At 32.4% G+C, this 23,682-nt stretch overlaps 1 protein-coding gene across 1 annotated transcript in view; it reads right to left on the bottom strand.

Moving 5' to 3' along the window:
- Positions 1 to 2,839: 2,839 nt before the first annotated feature.
- Positions 2,840 to 23,682, bottom strand: part of PRMT3 (protein arginine methyltransferase 3) — a 157,771-nt gene continuing 136,928 nt past the window's right edge. The window contains exon 16 of the mRNA XM_051966629.1: positions 2,840 to 5,617. Within this exon, the coding sequence (XP_051822589.1) occupies positions 5,508 to 5,617 (110 nt within the window). The 3' untranslated portion in view covers positions 2,840 to 5,507. The remainder of the gene's footprint in view (positions 5,618 to 23,682) is intronic.

Raw genomic sequence — 23,682 nt, 5'->3', positions numbered from 1 at the left:
TCAAAGGGTATGCACAGTTTGATAACTTTTTGAGCATAGTTCCAAGTTGCTCTCCAGAATGGCTGGATGTGTTCACAACTCCACCAACAATGTATCAGTGTCCCTGTTTTCCCACATCCCCTCCAACATTCCGCATAATCTTTCCCTGTCATTCTAGCCAATCTGACAGGTGTGTAGTGGTTTCTCAGAGTTGTCTTAATTTGCATTTCTCTGATTAATAATGATTTGCAGCATATTTTCATACGGCTAGAAATAGTTTTAATTTCTTCATCTGAGAATTGTCTGTTCATATTCTTTGACCATTTATCAATTGGAGAATGGTTTGATTTCTTATAGAGTCAATTCTCTATATATTTTGGAAATGAGGCCTTTATTAGAACCTTTGACTGTAAAAATGTTTTCCCAATTTATCGTTTCCCTTCTAATCATCTGCATTTGTTTTGTTTGTACAAAAACTTTTCAATTTGATATAATCAAAAATTTTCTATTTTGTGGTCAATAGTGATCTCTAGTTCTTCTTTGGTCATAAATTTCTCCCTCTTCCACAGGTCTGAGAGGTAAACTATTCTATGCTCTTCCAATTTATTTATAATCTCATTCTTTATGCCTAGGTCATGAACCCATTTTGAGCTTATCTTGGTGCACGGTATTAAGTGTGGGTCAGTGCCTAGTTTCTGCCATACTAATTTCCAATTTTTCCAGCAATTTTTGTCAAATAATGCTTTCTTATCCCCAAAATTGGATCTCTGGGTTTGTCAAACACTAAATTATTAAAGTTATTGGCTGTTTTGTCCTTTGAACCTAACCTAGTTCATTGATCAACTAGTCTATTTCTTAGCCAATACCAGATGGTTTTATAATATATAATATAATATAATAGCCAATACCAGATGCTGCTTTATAATATAATTTTAGATCTGGTACAGCTAGGCCACTTTCATTTGATTTTTTTTTCATTAATTCCCTTGAAATTCTTGACCTTTTGTTTTTCCATATGAACTCTGTTGTTATTTTTTCTAAGTCATCAAAATAGTTTTTTGGGCGTCTGATTGGTATAGCACTAAATAAATAGATTAGTTTAGGTAGTATTGTCATCTTTATTATATTTGCTCGCCCAATCCAAGAGCATTTAATATTTTTCCAGTTGGTTAGATAAGACTTAATTTGTGTGGAACATTTTGTAGTTTTGCTCATGAAGTTTCTGATTTTCCCTTGATATCCCAGATATTCCCTTATCCCAGATAGATTCTTAAATATTTTATACAATCAGTAGTTACTTTAAATGGAATTTCTCTTTGTAACTCTAACTGTTGGGTTTTGTTAGTGATATATAAGAATGCTGATGACTTATGTGGGTTTATTTTGTATCCTGTTCTGTCATTTTCTAAAGTTGAACTCTGCTCCTAGGGCAAAGGAAGCACTATCCAAAGCTTCTCATGCTGGGGGTCAGGGGCCTCATCATTAGGGGTTTTCTGTATTGGGGCTCAGGTGCTTGCAGCTTGCTCAGCACACTGGGTGATCAGGCCCAATCTTGCCTGTTGTGTCAGGGTTCTGAAGGTCAAAATTTGCCTTCTACATTGGAACTGGAAGTCTCCAAAATAGCCTGCTATGCCATTAGCCTGCTGAGTCAGGATAATATCTATTTTCTTTTTGGAGAGAACAAGGAGTCTATTTTTTTTTCTCTATTTTTTTCCATAAGCTGATAATGGTAATGCACCATTTTTCAGTTTTTACAAAATTTACAAATTTCATATAAAACCCACAAAGCAGGTAAAAGATTAAGTAGTCTGGACCACTTTTGCTGAGCCTTTAGACTGCATCTCAGCTTAAAAGAAAAGAGATGAAGCAGGATCATTAAAGTATCTTTTAAAGTTTGTTTCCTTCCTCTTTTGTGTACATTCTGATCTTGTAAGAAAATAAAAGTTCCCAACATCACCCTTAGTATTAGAGATGATAATAATCTCTAATGCTCAGCACACTGCTTTGCATATAGACTAGGTCTTTTTTTTCTCCTCGCATTTTATTTCATTTTCAATTAATATCTATTTTTTCTCCCTCACCCCAATTAAGAAAAAATAAAACCCATGTAACAAATATACATAGTCGAGGAAAAAAATTATTGAAAAACTCTACAGGACTGGGACAAAGAACATTTAGAGAATGGGTTGAATCAAGATTAAAGGATGTTAATTCATGAAATATTTTAAATTTCAGTGCTAATTATAAAATTATCTTACAATTAGAAGAGCTATCAGAGACCATCTAGTTCAATCCTTTCATTCCTTAGATAAGAAAACCAGGGGGCTTGTCTGATAATATAGGGAGTGAAAAGCATTGGAGTGGGTATTTAAGAGACCATATCCTATATGTGAATTAAACCCATACACACACACACACACACACACACAATTTTTCTCCATTTCTATCTAAAGATTTGTCTTCTATTTAATTATATTTTGAGAATTTAGTTGTGTCATTATAATTACACTGTATAGTACATAGAAGGCTGGCCTTAGAGTTATAAAGATCTGGGTTTACTTTCTGCCCTTGACAAATACGAGCTGTGACAAGAATCACTAAAAATTTCATTGTCTTTTAGGACCTAAGATTATACAATAACAGACAGGTTTCTGATTTGTATTACTGGAAGGAATTCTCTTCTCTGATAAATATAGGTCCGGAGCAAAAAAAAAAAAGATCACAACTGTCATAAATTTTAGAAAATGAAATTTTAAAAAACTGTGCTTTTGCCCTTATAAACTAGACACAGAAATACTCAAGAAAAAAACCCTATATTTTAAACTATAAATTTCCATCTATAATAGAATGAAAAGGACACTTATTTGTCAAAGTATGTTTGTGTTTATTTATCAGAGAATTTTAAGGAAAAACATTTTATTCCAAGACCTGGTATTTAAGACTAATATGTGGCTAAATAGAATTCTAGTGCAGATGTCAAACTTATAGTCCACAACACTCTTGAGTGTAACCAGAACCAGATTAAAATGTAATTCCTTTTTAACATATTAATGAAAAAAATTAATATATAAAGATGTGTGGTTTTCTAAGTCAATGTGTGAACTATAAGGATCATTTTGTACATTTTAGTGGCTTCTGTTTTTATTTGAGTTTGATATCATAGGTGCAGAGGACAGAGTTGGTAACTAGCCATTCAAGTATCCGCAGCAAATTCAATTAAGGGGAGAGTCTTAGGAGCAAATTGCAGGGGGCATTACCAACACTCCTAAAGTATAGTTGACAAAACCAAGGTCTCAAGCTCTAAATAAAGATGGCTAGGAATGAGGAAAAAGTAGATGACTTTAGGCATAGTGGGCGAGACAAGGCCAGCTTTGGGGCAGGGCATGACAGCAGTAAGACCGTTAGGGCTGGCAGTCTAGGGTCCCTGAAAGGAAGCTGGCACAGTTGGGTTGCTGCTGTTGGGAGCTTTTATCCTGAGAGGAAAGTCTGGAGGAGTGGCAGGGAGGAAAATACAGTGCTGAATGTTGGTGCCTCTCTAGGTTCTAAGTCATTTTTACCTATAACCCTGCACTATTGTTAAGGAGATACATGATATATTTCTTTTCTGGGATGGTCAAAAATGACCAACATGAAAATAACTGTTGCCTATAATGGCTTCTATCTAAATAGAAGGAAATCTGATTGGTCTATCAAATCAGCAAGCCATGCAAATAGAGCCAAGTTTTATAAAGGGAAATCCTTCTTTAAATAGTTCCATTTACTGTCACACATGGCTTAATAATATTGCCTATTCTGAAATTTAGCCACATTTTGAGATTGTGTTTAGGGTTAATGACAAATTCATATTCCTTGATTATATCCTTTTAAAAGGCAAAGTCCTTTTAATATTCTTTGGGAAGGATACAATATTTCTTAGGTATTTGAATTTATAAAGAAACAGATGTCAAAGTTTTGGTCTAATTTGGCCCTACCATGCTGGAAAAGAATCCTGATGGTGGTTGTTGAATTCATTGGCCTGCATTATATGTTCTTGTGGGACCCCGTTTGATTCTATCAGCCCATTCTGTTCAATCCAGTGAGGCAAATGAAAAGACATTCTTAACGATTTTAGTCATCATCATCATCATCATCATCATCATTATTTCAGGCCTCACTTTCCAATTCTTATATTAAAATTTATTGCTATGACCTACAAACTGAATGAGTTAGTCATTTTGATATCAAGAGATAGGTTAAGTTTAGCACCAATACACCTGAAGGAATGTGGTGATGAGTATCTGGTGATGATTTTCTGAACCTTACTATTTGACCTTAAAATCAGTAATATTTGGTAGTAAAGATGGCTGAGAGGAGACTTTGATTCTCAATTACTCTTGAAATAAAAACTATGAGGATGAATTTTTTTTAAATCTAACTCCAATGGAGATAATGCAATTTCTCTTTATTTTACAAATATATTGATTTCCATTTATATTATTGGGATAGCACATAGTAGATAGTTGGAGCTGGGGTTTCCAAATTTCACCTAAGAGAAAAGAATTTTCTTTGGTAGAAACGTAATAATTATATAATTCTTGCATACTGAGAAAGATCTATCTTCTGATCTGCATGACATGGCACATGACTCTAAAATTTGTTTTTGTTAAGGAACAAAAGGTTTTGTTTGTGGAACCCATTTTAAAATACTGAGTATAGCATTTGATATATAATTTATTGAATGCTTGCCACTTTTTTTTTTCGACCTGAGGCAGTAATTGTAAATAGCACAATTTTAGACAGTGAAATATTGTTCAATATTACCATTAACTGTTGTATGCTTAACCAAACTTCATCTTACCAGTACATAATTTAATTGGAAAAAGTTGGGGCAGTGGATAGATCCCCTGAGCCATCTAGTTGCCCCAAACCTGGTGTCAGAAGGACCTGAATTCTTATTTGGCTTCAGCCACTTAACATTTCCTAGTTGTGTGACTCTGGGCAAGTCACTTAACCCCAATTGCCTCACAAAAGAAAAAAAGAAGAGGAAAAAGTCAATAGATTAGCAAATGATAATATATGTATGAACTTTTAGGTCTTTGAAAATAGTTTGGACCTCTAAATACAGCTTTTGACTTTACATATACTAGATAATATTTGAAAGGATATCCAAATAGAGCACTCACAATATGAAAACACTGATGATAACCCTAAGGGCCATCTATAACAGGATGACCTAAGTTGGACAAGTAAAATATTTCACCTAAATTGTTTCTGATTGTATTTTATATGACGTCTTTCTCTCAGGTACATTAATTCCAAATTTAAGTCAGTTTTGATTTCATTTTTCACAGCAGAGGAAATATACTGGCTGTTATTCGATTTAGAGTACATAATTATGTAAATCCCATTTTAGAAATTAATCAGTTGGCGCTTATGGGAAACCCCTCTTCCCTTTCTCTTCTTCAAGAGACTGAAGGAACAAGTGCCCTGAAGCTCATGTTTCTTTACCCAATGTGTCTTCACTTAATTTTCTAAACACAGAATAGCTTTCATTGAAGGTTATAGGTCTGAGTTAAGTTATTCAATGTAAGAGTAACGATGAGAGAACGTGGGTCCTTCCTGTTCTTTTGAATGGTTATCTTTCCTTTTAGGGCCTCACCTAAAAAAAAAAGAAGAAAAAGAAGAAGAAGGAAGTTTGGATATTAAAGAAATTTTACAGAACTGTATTAATGTACTTCTCATAATATACTTTAAATGTGATTAAACTTAGTAAATTAATGACATTTAGTCATTCAAAGAAAGTAATCATTCACTAGAGATGCTAAACATTAGCATTTTGATAGCAAAGCAATGTACAGTGATCATACAGGGTCAGGGTATCCAGTTCCAGCTTCACGAAAGAAACCTGACATCAGTTCTTAACATTCAAAAAGGAAGACATGCTATATATGTATATAAAAGAGAACTGTACAAGGTGTTTATACTGTCTAGTAGTAAAGTTTTGCTAGGGGCACTAATAATAGATGAAGTAAAGAACAGTCTTTGAAAATATAACTCTCTATTTCTACAGAATTCAAAAGAAAGCTTTAGAACTATAAAATAAGGAAAATATATCCTTTAATACAAGCACATTGCTTTAAACAAAATAACCATAGGATGGCAATATAATTCATAGCTAGAAAGATGAACTGGATTTGTTATAATAAGATTACTGATTTTAAAATACACATACAATATAGGCACATCTCTAATTACACTAGAAGTAGAAAACAATCTAATAAAATTCAAGCCATTTTGAAAAAATAAGTAATTATATTGCATATTTATTTCAGAATTTTTCGATGAAATGGCAAGAAGAATTTTTAATATAGAAGCAAAAATAACAAATTGGTATTTTTTGATTAAAAGCAAGAGTATGAGATTAAACCAAATTCTTTCTCAAATATATTCTCAGACTTAATAATCTGTGTTAACACAACATAACTCCTAGTAAAATGCTTAAAAAATAATTATGAAAAAGGTAGTGTAATATTGGAGTTATAATGTTAAAAACAAATTTCCTTAAATTTGAAAACCTAGTTACTAAAATTTTCAATACAGTAATCTTAAACAGTAATGATTAATCTTCAGAATTAGGTAATATGTCAAATCATAAAAAAAGCAGATGGAAAAAAGTAGTTATCATTTACTATGTTGCAAGCATTGTCCCAATAATATTTGTAATGTGCTTAGACAGTATCTGGCACATTGTAGATACTAAATAAAGGTTTATAACCAATCTAGTTTTAATTACTGTCATGCAATCAACATTGACATCAGCTACTGTAAATTGCTATTACTTAAGTGATTTATTGGATTTCCTCTCTCATCCTAGGTAACATTTCTCATTATGACAAAGTAAATGCTATTCAAAAATTTTTAAAATGTAAGTTTTCATAAACATTTTATTCCTACAGACTGATTGTTGAAACTGGAATGGTTCTTTGCCTTTCATATAACATTTGGTCATACTCCCTATTTATCTCTAAAAAAGCTATCACAGTCTTTTGCACTCTTCCCAGTTATTGAGAATTATCTAAAATTCTGTGGCAACACCATGTTATTTTGAAGGTGGTTCATTTTGTCTTATCTCAAACCAAATCAACTATAATATTCTCAGATCTAAATAACCTGAACAAGTTTCCCAAATTCAACAATTTTACAATGTGTCCAGAGAAAAAATTTAATTTGGGAGTCTACTTTACATCTCAGTGGGTCTTTTGGGGGGTTTTCTTTTATAATTAGCAACATGATCTCTTTTCATCTCAATTTCCTCCTCTATGAAATGAAGCAGGGGTTGGACTAAGTGATCTTCCAGATCATGTCTAACTTTAGATCATGTATATGATCTAAAACGAAATACTAATTAATTTTAAGAATGAAATAACAGTAAGAAAAACTGTATCTTAAAAGTAAACCAATGGTTGATTTAAGCAGCAAAGAAAAGGTAATGTATTAATAAGTCACATAATAAATATGTAATCTTCAGTTGGCAAACACCCTTCAATTCTAAAGACTGACAAAGGTGCAAAGGCAATGGCTGTAACACCAAAGCAGATCATAATAATTAATCAGTGTCATGTAGATATAAAATGACTGATGTCTTTAAGCAGTTCTGCTGTTTTGTGGGCTACAGAGGATGCTCTCTCTGGAACTGAGTTGCATTACTTTGCTCTTATCACAGGCAGACTGCCTCAAGCAAAACAGAAACCAGTTTTGCAGTTCAATTAGGAAAAACAAAATCTATATATTTATTATAGCATATTAATTTATCCCTTCGATAGCAAAGAATCATCCCTAGAAAAGATATAAACGTTATCCTCAAAAAAGATTAAGGGACATGGTTTTGCATTATGTAAAAGTTTAACTTATTTTGACATGGGAAAGGAGAAATTAATTTGTTTTCAGCTAGATTATAACAATAGTATTATGTATCATATATTACTATAAATTGCTTTATGTGAACACTGTCATACAAAGTTTGACTATAAATCATGGAACCATTTAAAAAACATGTTATATCTTTTACTTTGAAATATATATGATCCTCTTCGAAGCTGTCACTGTGGGAGATGAAATATTTTTCAAACTCTTTGTCAAGGACTGTTTCCAGGATTAGTTTATGAGTTATCAAAAAAAATTAACATGATCATATTTTTAGACATACCTGATTTTAGACCTAAAAGGGTATTTATTTAATCTGATATCTTACTTTTAATCAAACTTTGTTCTGTACTCATTTTGGCTATGTTTCAAAATTAAAATAGGACTAAACTTTGCCAGCCCTGTGTGTACTTTCAATTCAATAGGCATGTGTTGAGAACCTGTTCCATATTTAACAGTGATAGATACAAAGATTAGATAAGAGCAGCTCAGTTTTTGGCCTCATGGATCTTACTGACTAGTTGAGAAGTGCACTACATTCACAAATAGTTTTGAAGGTCACTCCCAAAGAGATTTTCTAATTATAATGAGGCTTTCTACATAAAAATGAGAAGCAAATGGAAACACTGTTGAAATAAATGTAGAGCCATCTAAAAGTTCTGTGATCTTTTGGTTACAAGTAAATAAAATCTTGGCTATCTTGACCAGGTAACACTAAAATTTCTGTGGATCTGGTAATTGATACTCATATAGATGACCCTGAATCATCAAAATGAGGTATACTGGGAACAATTTAACCTTTTAATTTCAAGATTAGAAAGAATCTCAGAGGTCTTCTTGACAAGAGGTGTCAAATGCCAGCCCCTCCTGAGTGCTGTAGGAACCAAATTAAAACTTAACTGGGAAATAGTAAACACAATAAATAAAAATATAACATAATGTTAATTTGTGGTTTTCTAAGTCAATGGTACCACAGACAAAGTCCAACCTATATAAATGAACATATAATAACCTATCAGGTATTTATGGTCAGGTATGGTCAGCCCCTCCTGAGTGCTGCAGGAACCAGATTAAAACTTAATTGGGATTGGTCAACCTGCCATCTGGAGGAAGAGGTGAGGGGAAGTAGGGGAAAAGTTGGAACAAAAGGTTTTGCAATTGTCAATGCTGAAAAATTACCCATGCATATATCTTGTAAATAAAAAGCTATAATAATAATAAAAAAATTAATTGGGAAATAATAAACAAAATAAATAAAAATACAACATAATGTTAATTTGTGGTTTTCTAAGTCAATAGCACCACTGAGAAAGTCCAACCTATATAAATGAACATATAATAACCCATCAAGTATTTATGGTCAGTTATATATTCGCTAGATCAGTATCAAAATGCCCCAAATGAAACTCATTACTTTCCCCCAAAACTGCCCATCTTCAAAACATAACTATTTCTATTAAGGGAACCCCATCCCTCCCTACTTATTTTAGTTTATAATGTCAGAGTCATACTTGTTTTTCCTTACCTTCCCTAAAACAATTTAGCTATACTTTCCTCATCCACTGTTTCTTTTTCTCCATTTATGAGGTGTTCCCCTAGTCAAGGCCCTCATCATGGTTTAGCTAGATGACTGTAGCTGTCTTAATTGTTTTTGCCTGTTTCTGGTCGAATCTCTATCATCTCTAACCTGCACCACTGGTGTCAAACTCAACTAGAAATGGGGCCACTAAATAATACCTAAGAACCCCATGAGCCATGTGTTGACTTTAAAAACCACATATTTGTTTACTTTTTAAAAATTAGTACATCAATACATTAAAATCAAATGGGTACTACACATTGTAATTTGGTTCAGGCAGCACTTGAGAGTATTGAGAGCTATGTGTCTGACACTTCTGGTCTACATGATTGCCAAACATATTCAAAAAACACATCAGTCTCTGATTCAGAAATCTGCAATGACAGATAAAGGATAAAACACGATTTTAGAAAAGTAATATTTCCTTTTTTTACCTAATCATATGTAAAAACAATTTTTAAAAAAAATTCTGAGTTTGAAATTTTTCTTCTTTGCTCTCCGAGATTTGAGACAGAGAGCAATTTTATATAGGTTATACAGATGCAATCATGCAAGACACATTTCCATAGTAGTCATGCTGAAAATACAAATATCTTAACCTGAGACATAAAGTTCTCTAAATCTTTCCAAACTTCTTTTACATCTTCCTCCTACACATATCAACTGGTCCAGACAAAATGGATGATTAAATATTTCTCACTCCTATGCCTTCATATAGGATGTCTGCTACACCAGGAGTTGATTCTCTTGAGTTTCTTAAATTCTTAGCCTCCTTTAAGGTTCAGATTAAGTGCCATTTTTTCCCTTTCTTGATATCCCTACTTGTTAAATGTCTCTCTCTATGAAATATTTTTATTTATTTATTTATTTTTTGACCTTCTAAGGTCTAAAGTCTTTGGCAAAAGGGACTACCCACAATATTTTGCAAAGAGCAGGGGCTTAAGTTGGCTGAAATGAAATATCAATATATGAACTGATTAATATTAAGAAAAAAGGAAATGAATCACATTAATAATGATATTTTTTAATACAAATGGCTCACAGGTCTTCTTCAGAAAGGGAAAAAGAGGAGATTGTAGGTTTGATTTCCTTATTATCTCCAAAGCAAAAATAGCTTGTTTTAAGATACAATTGGTTATTTCATTTTGCAGTGTGCACGACTGCAATTTATACACCAATAACTTGCAGAAGATAAAAATTTAAGAAATTCTTAGCAGAGTACACAAAGATCTTCCAAACAAGTCAACATTTATATGATATTCCATTATTTTAATTAAAAGATAGGCACAGGAGAGAAAAAGGCAGAAATTATGTGAGAAGATAAAGATTTATAAAATAATTCAAAAGGTTCAAGTCTGGGATCATAGATGCTTTTTTTCTCCCCACAAGAAGGGAAGCAGAAGGCATTATATGTGTGGACTACCAAACGCTATCATGAAAAATGAAAATAGAGTAGCTAAATAGACTGACTAGTTACAGATGTGGGAGTCATTTCAGAATCTGGTATGTGGTTGCAGTCAGATCAGATCATTGACTAGTTAGTACAAAAGTTAAAATCAATACCTAATTAGATGAAAAGATAAAGATGAAGGAAGACAGCACATGTAATTACTGAACTTCTAATCCAATTTGTTAAAACAAGCACTAAAGTAGAAAAAATGAGAAATAAGTGAAAGTAATAACACTATCATCACTTCTTAACAGAAGGTTAACTCATGAAAATGTCACCACAAGGAAGCTGAAAAAACCCAGAAAGCACTTCAGCCAGCAACACCCTATGATAACTAACCACGTTCCTGATTAGTTTATCTTGGCTGTGTTCCCCATCATTTTTAACCCCTCTTCAGGCCTTCTACAGCATCATTCCCTTCTCCTCAGCCAAGTTCTGCTTTGTAGTTCACTCTGAAAAATGGAAGCTATTCGACCCTCACTTTCCCTTCTCACAAAGCATGCATCTAATTTATCTTTCTCCACTATATGCCCCTTCCACACTTGAAGAGGCAGCGCTTCTTGGCCAACCCCTCTATATTAACCCATGTGTAAAAAAAAGTTATGGCAATTGTGTGTCTGTGTATGTGTTTGTGCAGTGGCAAAGAACTGGAAACTAAAGGACTGCCCAACAACTGGAAAACCGTTAAGAGCTTCTGGGGGGAGCCAGGAAGCAGCTTGAGCTCTTCCAGTTTTCCTTAAAAACCAAGCCTCTGAACAGAATCTAAAACAAAAGAGACTCTGAAGAGACCAAATGAAACCATTTTCCAGTTCAAGATAGTTCAGTGTCCAGGACCAGAGGGCCTACAAAGAGCAAGGGAGCTTGGATTACAACCAAGAATCAACTACCCAGCAAGGCCAGCATGACCTTTCAAGGGAGGAAATGGACCTTCAATTAAAGTAGATAATTTTCATTCATTTCTGTTGAAAAGACTAGAACTAAAGAGAAAATTTAATCTTCAAATAGAAGGTTCAAGAGAAGCATAAAAGGGTAAACAAGAAAGGGGGAAAAAAGTATTATTTAAAGGTTAAACTGTTTACATCCTTACATGGGAAAATGATTTTTTTAACTCTTGAAAAAATGTATCTTTTATTAAGGTAATGAGAAGGGGTGGATATAGAGACAGAGAATATTGGGTATAAGTTGACTTTGATGTGATGATATTTTTATTATTTTTTTTTTATATTTTATTTTATTTTATAATAACTTTATATTGACAGAATCCATGCCAGGGTAATTTTTTTTTTTTTTACAACATTATCCCTTGCACTCGCTTCTGTTCCGATTTTTCCCCTCCCTCCCTCCACCCTCTCCCCTAGATGGCAAGCAGTCCTATATATGTTAGATATGTTGCAGTATATCCTAGATACAATATATGTTTGCAGAACCGAACAGTTCTCTTGTTGCACAGGGAGAATTGGATTCAGAAGGTAAAAATAACCCAGGAAGAAAAACAAAAATGCAAATAGTTCACATTCATTTCCCAGTGTTCTTTCTTTGGATGTAGCTGCTTTTGTCCATCATTCATCAATTGAAACTGAGTTAGGTCTCTTTGTCAAAGAAATCCACTTTCATCAGAATACATGTGATGATATTTTTAAAAAGACATTAAAGGGTGGAAAAAAGATTATACTGGGACAAGAAGAAAGGGGAAGTTAAATAGGGTAAGAGGCACAAAAAAAAAAAAAAACAACCTACTAAAGTAGAGGGAAAAAAGGAATGGATGAGCATTATTTGAAACTTAATCTCATCAGATTTGGTTCAAAGAGGGAATAACCTACACATCATTTGGATTAGAAATTTATCTTGCCCTATAGGGAAATAGAAGGAGAAAGGGGAAAGACATAGTAAAAGAAAGGAGTAAAAGAAGGGAAGAGAGGTGACAGAAGGGAGGGCAGGCTGGGGGAAGGTGGTCAGAAACAAAACATTACTAAGAAGGGATAGGGTGGGAAGAGGGGGAAAAAAGTATATAGAGGGGAGAAAATAAGATGGAGGGAAATAGATAGCTGGTAATCATAACCATGAATGTGACTGGAATGAATTCTCCCAGAAAATGGAAGCTGACAGACTGGATAAAAAACCAGAATCCTAGAATATGTTGTTTACAAGAAATACATTCAAAACAGAAAGACACATATAGAAAAAAGGTAAAAGGCTGGAGCAGAATATATTATGCTTCGCCTGAAGCAAAGAAAGCAGGTATGGCAATTCTAATCTCACACAAAGCAAAAACAAAATAAATCTAATTAGAAGATCCAATGGAAGGAAGGAAGCTAACCCTTGCTAAAAGGTCCCGAAGACAATAAAGTAAACATTACCACTAAATATATTTGAATCAAGTGGTACAGCATCCAAATTCTTAGAGAAGTTAGCAAAACTATTCTAATGAGGAACCTCAATCTCCTCCTTTAACCACAAAATAAACAAGAAATAAGTTAAGGGAATGAATAGAATCTTAGAAAACAGATATGATAAACCTGAGAAGAAAATTGAATGTGAATAGAAAGGAATATACCTTCTTTTCAGCAGTATATGACACCTATACAAGAATTGACCAGATAATAGGGCATTAAAAACCTTATAATCAAATGAAGAAAGAAAAAATTAGTAAATGTATCCTTTTCATGTCTGATGCAATAAAAATTACAGGCAATGAAGATTCAGGAAAAGACAAACTCAAAAGTAATTAGAAATTAATCTAATCCTAGAGAATGAGTTGGTCAAATAACAAATCATAGAAATAATAATTTAATCTAAGAAAATAATAAATGAGAAAACATACCAAAATTTATAGGATGCAATTAAAGCAGTTCTTAGGGCAAATTTTATATCTCTAAATCTTTACATGAATAAAATAAAGAGGTGATCAATGAATTGAGCCTGCAACTAAAAAAAAACCTAGACATTAAAGGAATAATTAGGAGCTATTTTACACAACTCTATGCCAATAAATCTGACAATCTAATTGAAACAGACAAATATTTACAAAAATATAAGTTGCCCAGATTAACAGAAGAGAAAATAAATTATTTAAATAGCCTCATTTTAGAAAAAGAAATAAAACAAGCCATCAAAGAAGTTCCTAAGAAAAAATTCCCAGGGCCAGATGGATTTACAAGTGAATTCTACCAAACATTTAAAAAATAGCCAATTCCAATACTATGTAAACCATTTAGAAAAATAAGCAAAGAAGAAGTCCTAGAAAATTGCCTTCATGACAAAAATGCAGTGCTGATACCTAAACCAGGAAGAGCCAAAACAGAGAATGAAAATTATAGATCAATCTTCCTCATGAATATTGATGCAAAAATTTTAAATAAAAAATCAGCAAAGAGATTACATCAATCTATCACTTGGGTAATATACTACGACCAAGTGAGATTCATACTGGGAATGTAGGGCTAGTTTAATATCAGGAAAACTATTGGCATAATTTACCATATCAATAACAAAACAACAGTAATCATACGATAAATACAACACTCATTCCTATTAAATACACTACAGAATATAAAAATAAATAGAATTTTCTTTAAAATGATAAGCAGCATCTATCTAACACCATGAGCAAACATTATTTGTAAAGGGGAGAAGAAGCTAGAGGCATTTTTGGTAAGATCAATGAAACAAGGATGACTGTTATCACTACTTATTTAGTACTAGAAATGTTAGTGTACTAGTGTGTACTAGAAATGTTAGTTTTAACAATAAGAAAAGAAAAAAATATTGAAGGCATTAGAGTAGGCAATGGGAGATAAAACTAGTACTCTTTGCAGATGATATAACGGTGTATTTAAGGGAATCAATTAAAAAGTTGCTTGAAATAATTTAACAACTTTAGCAAAGTTGCGGGATATAAAATAAATCCACACAAATTATCACTATTTCTATATATCACCAAGAAAGTCTAGTAGCAAGAGATAAATTCCATTTAAAATAACTATAGATAATATAAAATGTTTGGGAATCTACCTGTCAAGATAAACTCAGGACACACACATGTATGTATGAATACAATTACAAAACACTTTTCACATGAATAAAGTCAGATCTAAAAAGCAGGAAAGATGACAATTCTACCTAAATTAGTCTACTTATACAGTGCCATATCAATCAAACTGCCAAAAAATTATTTTATGGAGTTAGAAAAAATAATGACCAAATTCATCAGAAAAAATAAAAAGTCAAGAATATTAGGAGGACTAATTGAAAAAACGCAAAGGATGGTGACTTAGAAGTACCAGACTTAAAACTTCATTATAAAGCGTCAAAACCATGAAGTGGTAGATCAGTGGAATAGGGTAGGTAAACAAGACACAACAGTTAATGACCATAATAATCTACATTTTGATAAACCCAAAGACTAGCTTTTGGGATAAGAACTTACTATCTAACAAAAATTGCTGGGAACATAGAAAATAGTATGGCAGAAAGTAGGCATAGACTAACACCTCACAGACTATACCAAGATAAGGCTGAAATGGGTATATTAGATATAAAGGGTGATACTATAAGCAAATTAGGAGAGAAAGGGATAGTTTACCTGTCAAATCTTTGGAGAAGAGAGGGATTTATGACCAAAGAAGAAAGAGAACACATTATGAAATGCAAAATGGACAATTAAGATTACAGTAAAATAAAAAGTGTTTGCACAAACAAAACTAATGCAGCAAAGACTAGAAGAGAAGTAGAAAGTTGGAAAATAATTTTTACAGCCAGTGTTTTTCATAAAGGTCTCATTTCTAAAATGTACAGAGAACTGAGTCAAATTTTTAAGAATACAAGTCATTCCCCAATTAATAAATGGTCAAAGCCTATGAACAGACAATTTTCAGATGAAGAAATTATAGCTATCAATAGTCATAGGAAAAAAAAAACACAAAATCATTATTAGAGAAATGCAAATTAGAACAACTCTGAGATACCACTTCATACATCTCAGATTGGCTAAAATAACAGGAAAAGATAATGATGAATGTTGGAGAGGATGTGGGAAAACTGGGGCACTAATGCATTGCTGGTGGACTTGTGAAATGATGATAGACCCATTCTGGAGAGTAATTTGGAATTATGCCCAAAGGGCTATAAAACTGTGCATACCCTTTGATGCAGCAGTGAAACTACTGGGTCTGTATCTCAAAATGATCATTAAAACGGGAAAAGACCCATACCTGCAAAAATGTCTGTAGCAGTTCTTTATGTGGGAAAAGAATTGAAAAATTATTAAATACCCATTAATTGGACAACAAATGGTTGAATAAGTTATGTCTCAGCAGTTCAGTAATCCAAAGCAATTCAAAAAACTTGGGATGGAAAATTTCTTTTTTTCCCTTGCTGTTTTTCCCTTTTCTAATTTTTCCCTTCAACATGACTAATATAGAAATATGTTAAATTTTTAAATTTAAATTAAATTAAAAATAAAATTTTTAAAAATATAAAAAGAAGAAAAACAATGAAACAAACCACCTTCCCCCCCAAAAGAAAAGTTAAAAAAAATACTACTAGCTGAATGATATGACTACTATCATCTTCTATGAATTAATACAGATTGAAGTGAGAAAAATAAGAGAAGATTTTATAGGATAACATCTATTTTTGAAAAATGAAATAATTTTGAAAAACTTGTTGTTTAATGAACATAATGACAATTCTAGAGAACTAATGATGAACATGAAAATTCTAGTTAGTTCTTTATGAAGAGATAATAAAACTAACATGAAGAATGAGACACTCATTTCTGGACACGGCCAACATGGGATTTTGTTTTGTATGACAATGTGGATTTCAGGTAATTATTTTTTCTTTACTCTTTCAAGTTTGGGAGAGGGAGGGAAATGATTGATATATCTTTAAAATTAGAATTATGGGCTAAGTACAAGTAAATAAATAAAAATATAAGCTATTTTGAATGAATTAAAATATAATTTATAGCATGGGCTTTTATTTCATTTTGACTACTCCAAACATTTTGCTAACTATTATAATGCTTTCACAGCTATGGTTAAGATAAATGAAACAGCTGAATAGCTGATGATTTACTCTATGAATCATGGTATGTTAAAAAAAAATCATCATAATCTATTACTAAGCTTCATACAATCCTCTATGAAATTTAAAAGTACAGCATTTATGCTTTTTAATGTTGGTTCTTTATTTTAGTTTTACAGTTTCTTTCTTTTCCCCTTTAAAAAGAACAATGGATAAAATTATATTTTATTGTGTTTTCTATATACACATATACACAATTACATGCTATATTACATAGGTATATGTGGACATATGTGTATGTAGGATGAATATATATGTATATATACATATGTATATGTGGGGATATATATATATATGTGTGTGTGTGTAAAATTTGAACTTCTCTAGTTAAAACATCTTTAGGTAGTACATAAAAAAAAATTCACCTAGTTAAAATAAAACTTCTTACCAATGACCAACTAGAATTAAGGGATGTATTTTGATTTAGAGATTACAAGTTTACAATATTGGTGGTTCCAAAACAAAAATGGGTCAAATTCCTCTGCCACAGTGCTTAGAGGTTGATGTCTTAGATTTGAGGAAATGAATGAAATGATCTTACTCTGACAATGCAACTGAAAAGACCAAACATTTCTATTGAGAGGTCATGTTAATTCAAGATCACATATAAAAGCAGTCACAAATGCTGATAGACTTAGATGAAAAAGTCCCACAAACTCAATGTGACTTGTCTGCTATTATATCAAGATTCCTCACTCAACTCATAAGATAGATAAGATTCTTGAAAAAGTTTATTAAGTAGAAAAAAATTAACTTTAAATATTTATAATAACTATGGCAATAAATGGAACTGTGAATTGACAAAATATATTAGTTTTTTTATTACAAAGTTCAAGGTCCCAATATTTAAAACATAATACCTCTGCCTACTAGGGTCAATCTTGAGTAGCAATTATGGTACTGAACAATTTCTGTCTCAATCTATATTTAACAGGAAGGGAAATAAATACACACTAAAGTGCATATATGTTTAACTGATTTTATGTATTTGGATCTAGTCACATTCAATCAAGATTTGAGTGGGTTATAGAACAGAAAATAGAAGGGTACTAGAGCCCAATATAGAAGATTTTTTGGAAGAAAAAAGCTGAGAAGCAGCATTCATTTTTTAATGCTGTATGTGAAAATGGGATAGGCTGCAAAACAGTAATTACCTACTTTGTGCTCATTCAGGTTCTTTGTTTCTCTGCTCTCTCCTATTGTCTGCCTTTTGGCAATTTCCCTGTTCATTAGCACAGTAACCAGAGGCTGCTCAGGAACAATAAAGGGGATTATGATTATTTATCCTATCCCCATACAACATTACTACCACAGAGAGATGTTACTAATTTTATTTTTAAATTTTCCTCAAAATGAGGTAACATCTCCCTCAGGCTGTGATGCTTCTCACTATGCACTAGCTCTACCATTTATATAAACAGCAAGTATGGAAATATAGTACAAAAAATATAGGTGAAGTTAGGACAGGTATCAACTTCTTAAAGTTCCATTTTACTATGTTCAAAAAGTGTACAAATAACAAGATATCCCTCAGAAAGAGGGATGATCAAAAGATCATCTGAGCTAAGAACAATTAGAATGTAGTAGAAAGAGTAGGAAGAAATCTTAGAAAAATATTAATTTCAAATTAATAGCTTAAATGCAATTCAACAAAGATTTATTAACTTCCTATTTAATAAGTTACTATTAAATGTTTAATCAAGACAAAAATCTATATTATTAAACACTCTGCTTAAAAAGAAAATACTAGGACAACAACATAGTTATCCTGGAGACAATCCTGGATGTTACAAAGAAATGTACATTTTCAAGATTCTAACCCTCAACTCAATTACCAGAAAGAAAAAAGAACCGTGGAATTTATGGGAATTTAGCTATATTCGCACCATTTCAGTTTTGCTGTGCTCAACCTTTTTGGAAACAAAAAAAAAAACACTATCAAGGTTTTATGTCCACTTCCAGGCAATCACAAAGTGAGAAAATAAATACTGTGTGCTGTTTTATTGCCAATAGAGTTTGTTTGCCCACATTTTAAAAAAGTCAATTTCTGTAAAGATAGTAAAACCAAAATCAAAAGGGTTTTTTAAAGGCTATTTTTAGAGGTTTTGGTTGTCAAGCATGTAAGATGGTTGGTAAACTAATCATAATCCATGAATCTGGTATTTGTTAAATTTCAATACAAAAAAAGTTTTGTAGAAAATAATAAACAGTAGCTGGATACATACTCACACGAATATATATATATATATATATATATATATATATATATATATATATATATATATATATATATATACACATAGAGAGAGAGAGAGAGAGAGAGAGAAGGGGGGGGAAGGGAATGGCTTAAATAAAGCATTTTCTTTCTGTTTCCATTAAACATTATCTTCTTTCAAAGGCTAAGAACATAAAAATTCTAACCATAGAAACCTTGACATCTTTGAAAATTAAATTCTCCAGAATTAACAGAATCATTATCAACTGCTTTAGTTTCATTGGCTATCTTTAATTTAGTAATACAGTTCAATTATACACTATAGCCCTTTGTACTTGAAGTTAGAATTTTGAAGCTTTCTATGTCTAATAATGAATCCTAGCCATAGGGGTGAATGAGTCCTTGATAGGTCATTTTATAATTAAATGGAATAAAGGGAAAAAAATGTCACTTTACTTACTACTGAACAATGCTCATTAAGTGCTTTCTGTATGCTAAGCATTAAGAAATTCAAAGTAATTGTCACATTCACAGACAGCCTTAAGATTATAAACCAACAAACTATGATTTCTGTCCCTTATAGACATATGCAAAATGTACCTTCCTGAGTATTTGTGACACATCAACTCCATTCAATTTCAAAAATTCTATTTCAACAGATCCTTTTCCTTAAGTTTCCTTTTACTGGTTTATTTTGCCCTACCCCAAATCAAATTTTCTTTTTATCAAATTTCATTTCTGGTATATTATAGCAATTCATTTTACCTGATCAGAAGTAAAAAAATAACAACACTTCCACCATCACACAAAATATATCAAATATAAAGAAGAAATACTTATTACTAGAGCACAGCTAACTTCAGACTAGAGGCAAACTTTGACAATTCAACCAGCTCATGTCCTGCAGAGCCAAATTACTCTACTACAACATAATGAAGATTTCTCCCCATATGGTAACATACCAAGACACATGAAGTCCTTTGAATCCCCTTCGTATTAGCTGCCATCACTATCTGAAGCTGTGAAATTAAGGCAGCAACAATTCTCTGTAAACTATTAAATAGTCAAATTACAACAATAAAAACAGCTATTTGTGTACCATGATCTAAGACCTTGATGTTCTAAAAGAACAATGTTTAATTTTATTTCATCCCCAAAATACCTAGTTCAGAAAAACTGTAACCTATTCAACCACTCATGAATCATTTTTTAAGAGCAGAAAATTTTTTTTTGTTAAGTTTCTCTTTGATTTAAAAAATTTACCAAGATAAACTACATAGGGAAGGAAATGATTCCAATTAATATCCTAGAAAGTACCCTATGTTTATACATTTGCAATGTACATTCCTAATTAGGAGAAAAAACCAAGTTTCTAAGAAATCTAACTAAGGAGCTCTGGCTTGTATAGACATACCAAGTAAGAGCTGTCTAATTGTTTGGAAAAGAATGGAGTCAGACAGCAAGTGTTAAAGTCTAAGTTACACTTAGCAGTGTTTTGATCTTTTCTATTTTCTGTGACTAAAAACATTGAAAACCATACCTATAGTTTGCACTCATGAAAGGGTGCCTGAGGAGTCTTAAAAAACCTGTGATAAAACAAGTTATAATGTCTACCACTTTATGCCTAGGCAGGACTACTGGAGCCAGCTCATATATGGCTAACCAGTTGTAAAATTTTCAACTCAAAAATTGACATGTATTATAAATCAAGGCTTTATGTGTTTTTCTTTATTTAAATTTTCTAGGCCTAAGAAATTATGGAGAAAATATTACTTATGCAAATTAAACTTTAAAAGTGTGTCTTGCAGCACCTTCTATCTTCCCCCTTCATTAGCATTTACTAATACATCATTGATCAGGACTGTGTCTAAAGACTTTTCCCTGACAGTGTACTTATTCTTTATCAAGTTCTACAGTTTCAGCATATTTAAAAAAGCAAATTTAAAGTAGTAGGTAGAATTATACTAGTACTAGGAAATGGGGACAGATAGATAGCACAGTAGACAGGAAGGCTTATCTTCCTGAGTTATCTTTCCTGAGTTATCCTTCCTGACATTTACTGGCTGTGTGACTCTGAGCAAGTCACTGAATCCCATTTACCTTAGTTTCCAAATCTGTAAAATGAACTGGAGAAAAAAATGGCAAACCACTTTGATATCTCTGCCAAGAAAATCCCAAATGGGGTCACAAAAGAGCTGGACATAATTGAAAAAGGACTTAAATGACAATTAGGAAATGCTGGGGCAGGGGGCAGACTTTTGGAGATGGTAACAATGAAAAGCAGACAACTTAGGAAGCACAGCTTCTAGAGAATTTGATATAAGAAAAATAACCATACAAATCTCAGACATTTGAGGAAGAATAGCTGTACTTTGGAAAAGTATAATTCAATTCAATTAAAACAAAATTAATGATATCCTACACACTTTATGAGGACCTTAAATTCACTACCATGTTTAAGGAGACAAAAAGTATCCAACAAAGATGCTTAACAGTATTGACACTTAAAAGAACCAAGTTTCATTTTTGAGAAATTCAAATATGTGGAATAAGAGTTCCTTTGTCTGGCATATAGTAAGCATTTAATAATAAATACTTGCTGAGTGATAGAAAAGTAGCCAGCAAGAACATTTAAGTCTGTACAAATCAGTTTGCCCATCTTGATCAAGAAGAAACTTGGTCCTCTTGGTCAGTCCTAGAACAAGCATGTCCTTCTCTAAAATTTTCTGGTATAGGGATAATGTCAGATTGGTGCAAGGGGCCACAGTTGCCCTTCCTTTCTACTCATCTATTTATCTTCTGTGTTCTCTAGCTAACTAAAGTATGGGTCTTCTCAAAGCTAATTCAGTTCTTTGCCCTATATCAATATATTTTTGAAAAAATCCTCTCCATCTGTGAGTTCATTTTATTCACATTATTTTACTTATTGCGCCTCCATGTTAATGACTCCCTATTATGTCCAATCTTGGACCTGATATCCTACTACCTACTGAACAGTAAAAAAAAAAAAGGAGACGCTCATATGAAGCTTTACAAATTAGAAAGTTATTTCCTCATAACAATGTAGGAAGATAGATAGTTAACAATCATTCTCAATGAACAGATGAAGAAACAGTGTCTCGAGTTAAAGTAACTTATCCATGTTAATTTTTTTTTTCAATTTCTAAAAGAGAAGATTGTATGGGAGAGATGGCAAAAGAAGGTTTTGAACTGAATAATTAGGAACTATGCATTTGAAGAATGTTATAATTGCATAAGAGATTTATTTTAGAAGAGATTTATAGATATTATAAGAGATTTAATTTAGGGTGGAAAAATTTGGGAGAACTTGAAAAGTTGAAGGAAGACTTAGGGATAGAATAAAAAGAAAAGATGGATTGAGAGAAAATAAGAAAGTGAAGATTCAAAAGGAAAATAACTTCAATTGATGAAGCAGAAGAAGAGTTAAGGCATCAAGGAAAAAACAAAATTTGAGTAGGCAAGACACTATTTGATCTTGGACAAGTCATTTAAGCTCTGCTTATCTTCAGTTTCTTCATTTGTAAAATGGGTAAAATAATAGCATTTGCCACAAATAAAAAAATACCATGTTTATAAAGTACTTAGTTCTTCACACACAGCAGGCACTTAATAAATAGTTATTAATTTAAGTGCTTTGCAAATTTTAAAGCACTAAGTTATTATTAGGAACTAATTTAAATTAAATGAGAAAGTTGGAGATTAGAAAAGGGAATGGAAGTTGAGTGTGGATTGTACATATGTTAATAGATATTAAAAAGTGAGGAAAGTGAAAGCACTAGAATTTTAGGAGAGGGGAAGTGGAGGAAGGGAATAAGCATTTATGTAGTGATTATTGTGTGCTAGGCACTGTACTTTATAAATATCTCACTTGATCCTCATAAGAACTTTGAGAGGAAGGTGCTATTATTTCAGTTTTGCAGTTGAAGAAACTGAAGAAGATAAGAGATTAAGGGACTTTCCCAAGGTCACAACATAAGCAAATAACTGAAGCAACATTTTAACTGAAGTCTTCTTGAACTCCAGGCCTAGCACTCTCTCTTCATTAAAGGAGAAGTTTGGGAACCAGAGGTATGACAGAGAATATTGGAAAATTTCAATTTCCTGAAAATCTGCTGTAGTTTTCTCAGTGCTGAAAGGAAAACAGCCAAAACTTTATTGACTTGTTAAATAAAAAGATGTAAGAACTGATGAGGAAATTCCATTCTGGATCTGATTCTCACCAAGAGGGAAGAATGACTATTAAGGAAGGAATGGAAAAATACCTTGGCATTTCAGACAGAAGAGGAAAGAGAGCATAGACTAAATCGTCCCTGAGTTTTGGGAAAGCCCTCTCCCTCGTCAACTTAAAATGCTCCAGTGACTCCTTGCTACTTCCCGTTGCTACCCCATGCATAGAGGGTAAGTGGTATAACTGAAAGTTGACCTCAGGACTAATGACAAAGTTCAGCA

This window comes from Antechinus flavipes, chromosome 6, assembly GCF_016432865.1.
Source record: "Antechinus flavipes isolate AdamAnt ecotype Samford, QLD, Australia chromosome 6, AdamAnt_v2, whole genome shotgun sequence".
Lineage (NCBI taxonomy): Eukaryota > Metazoa > Chordata > Mammalia > Dasyuromorphia > Dasyuridae > Antechinus > Antechinus flavipes.
Note: the sequence above shows the minus strand (reverse complement) of the source record. Positions and strands in the feature narration are given on the sequence as shown.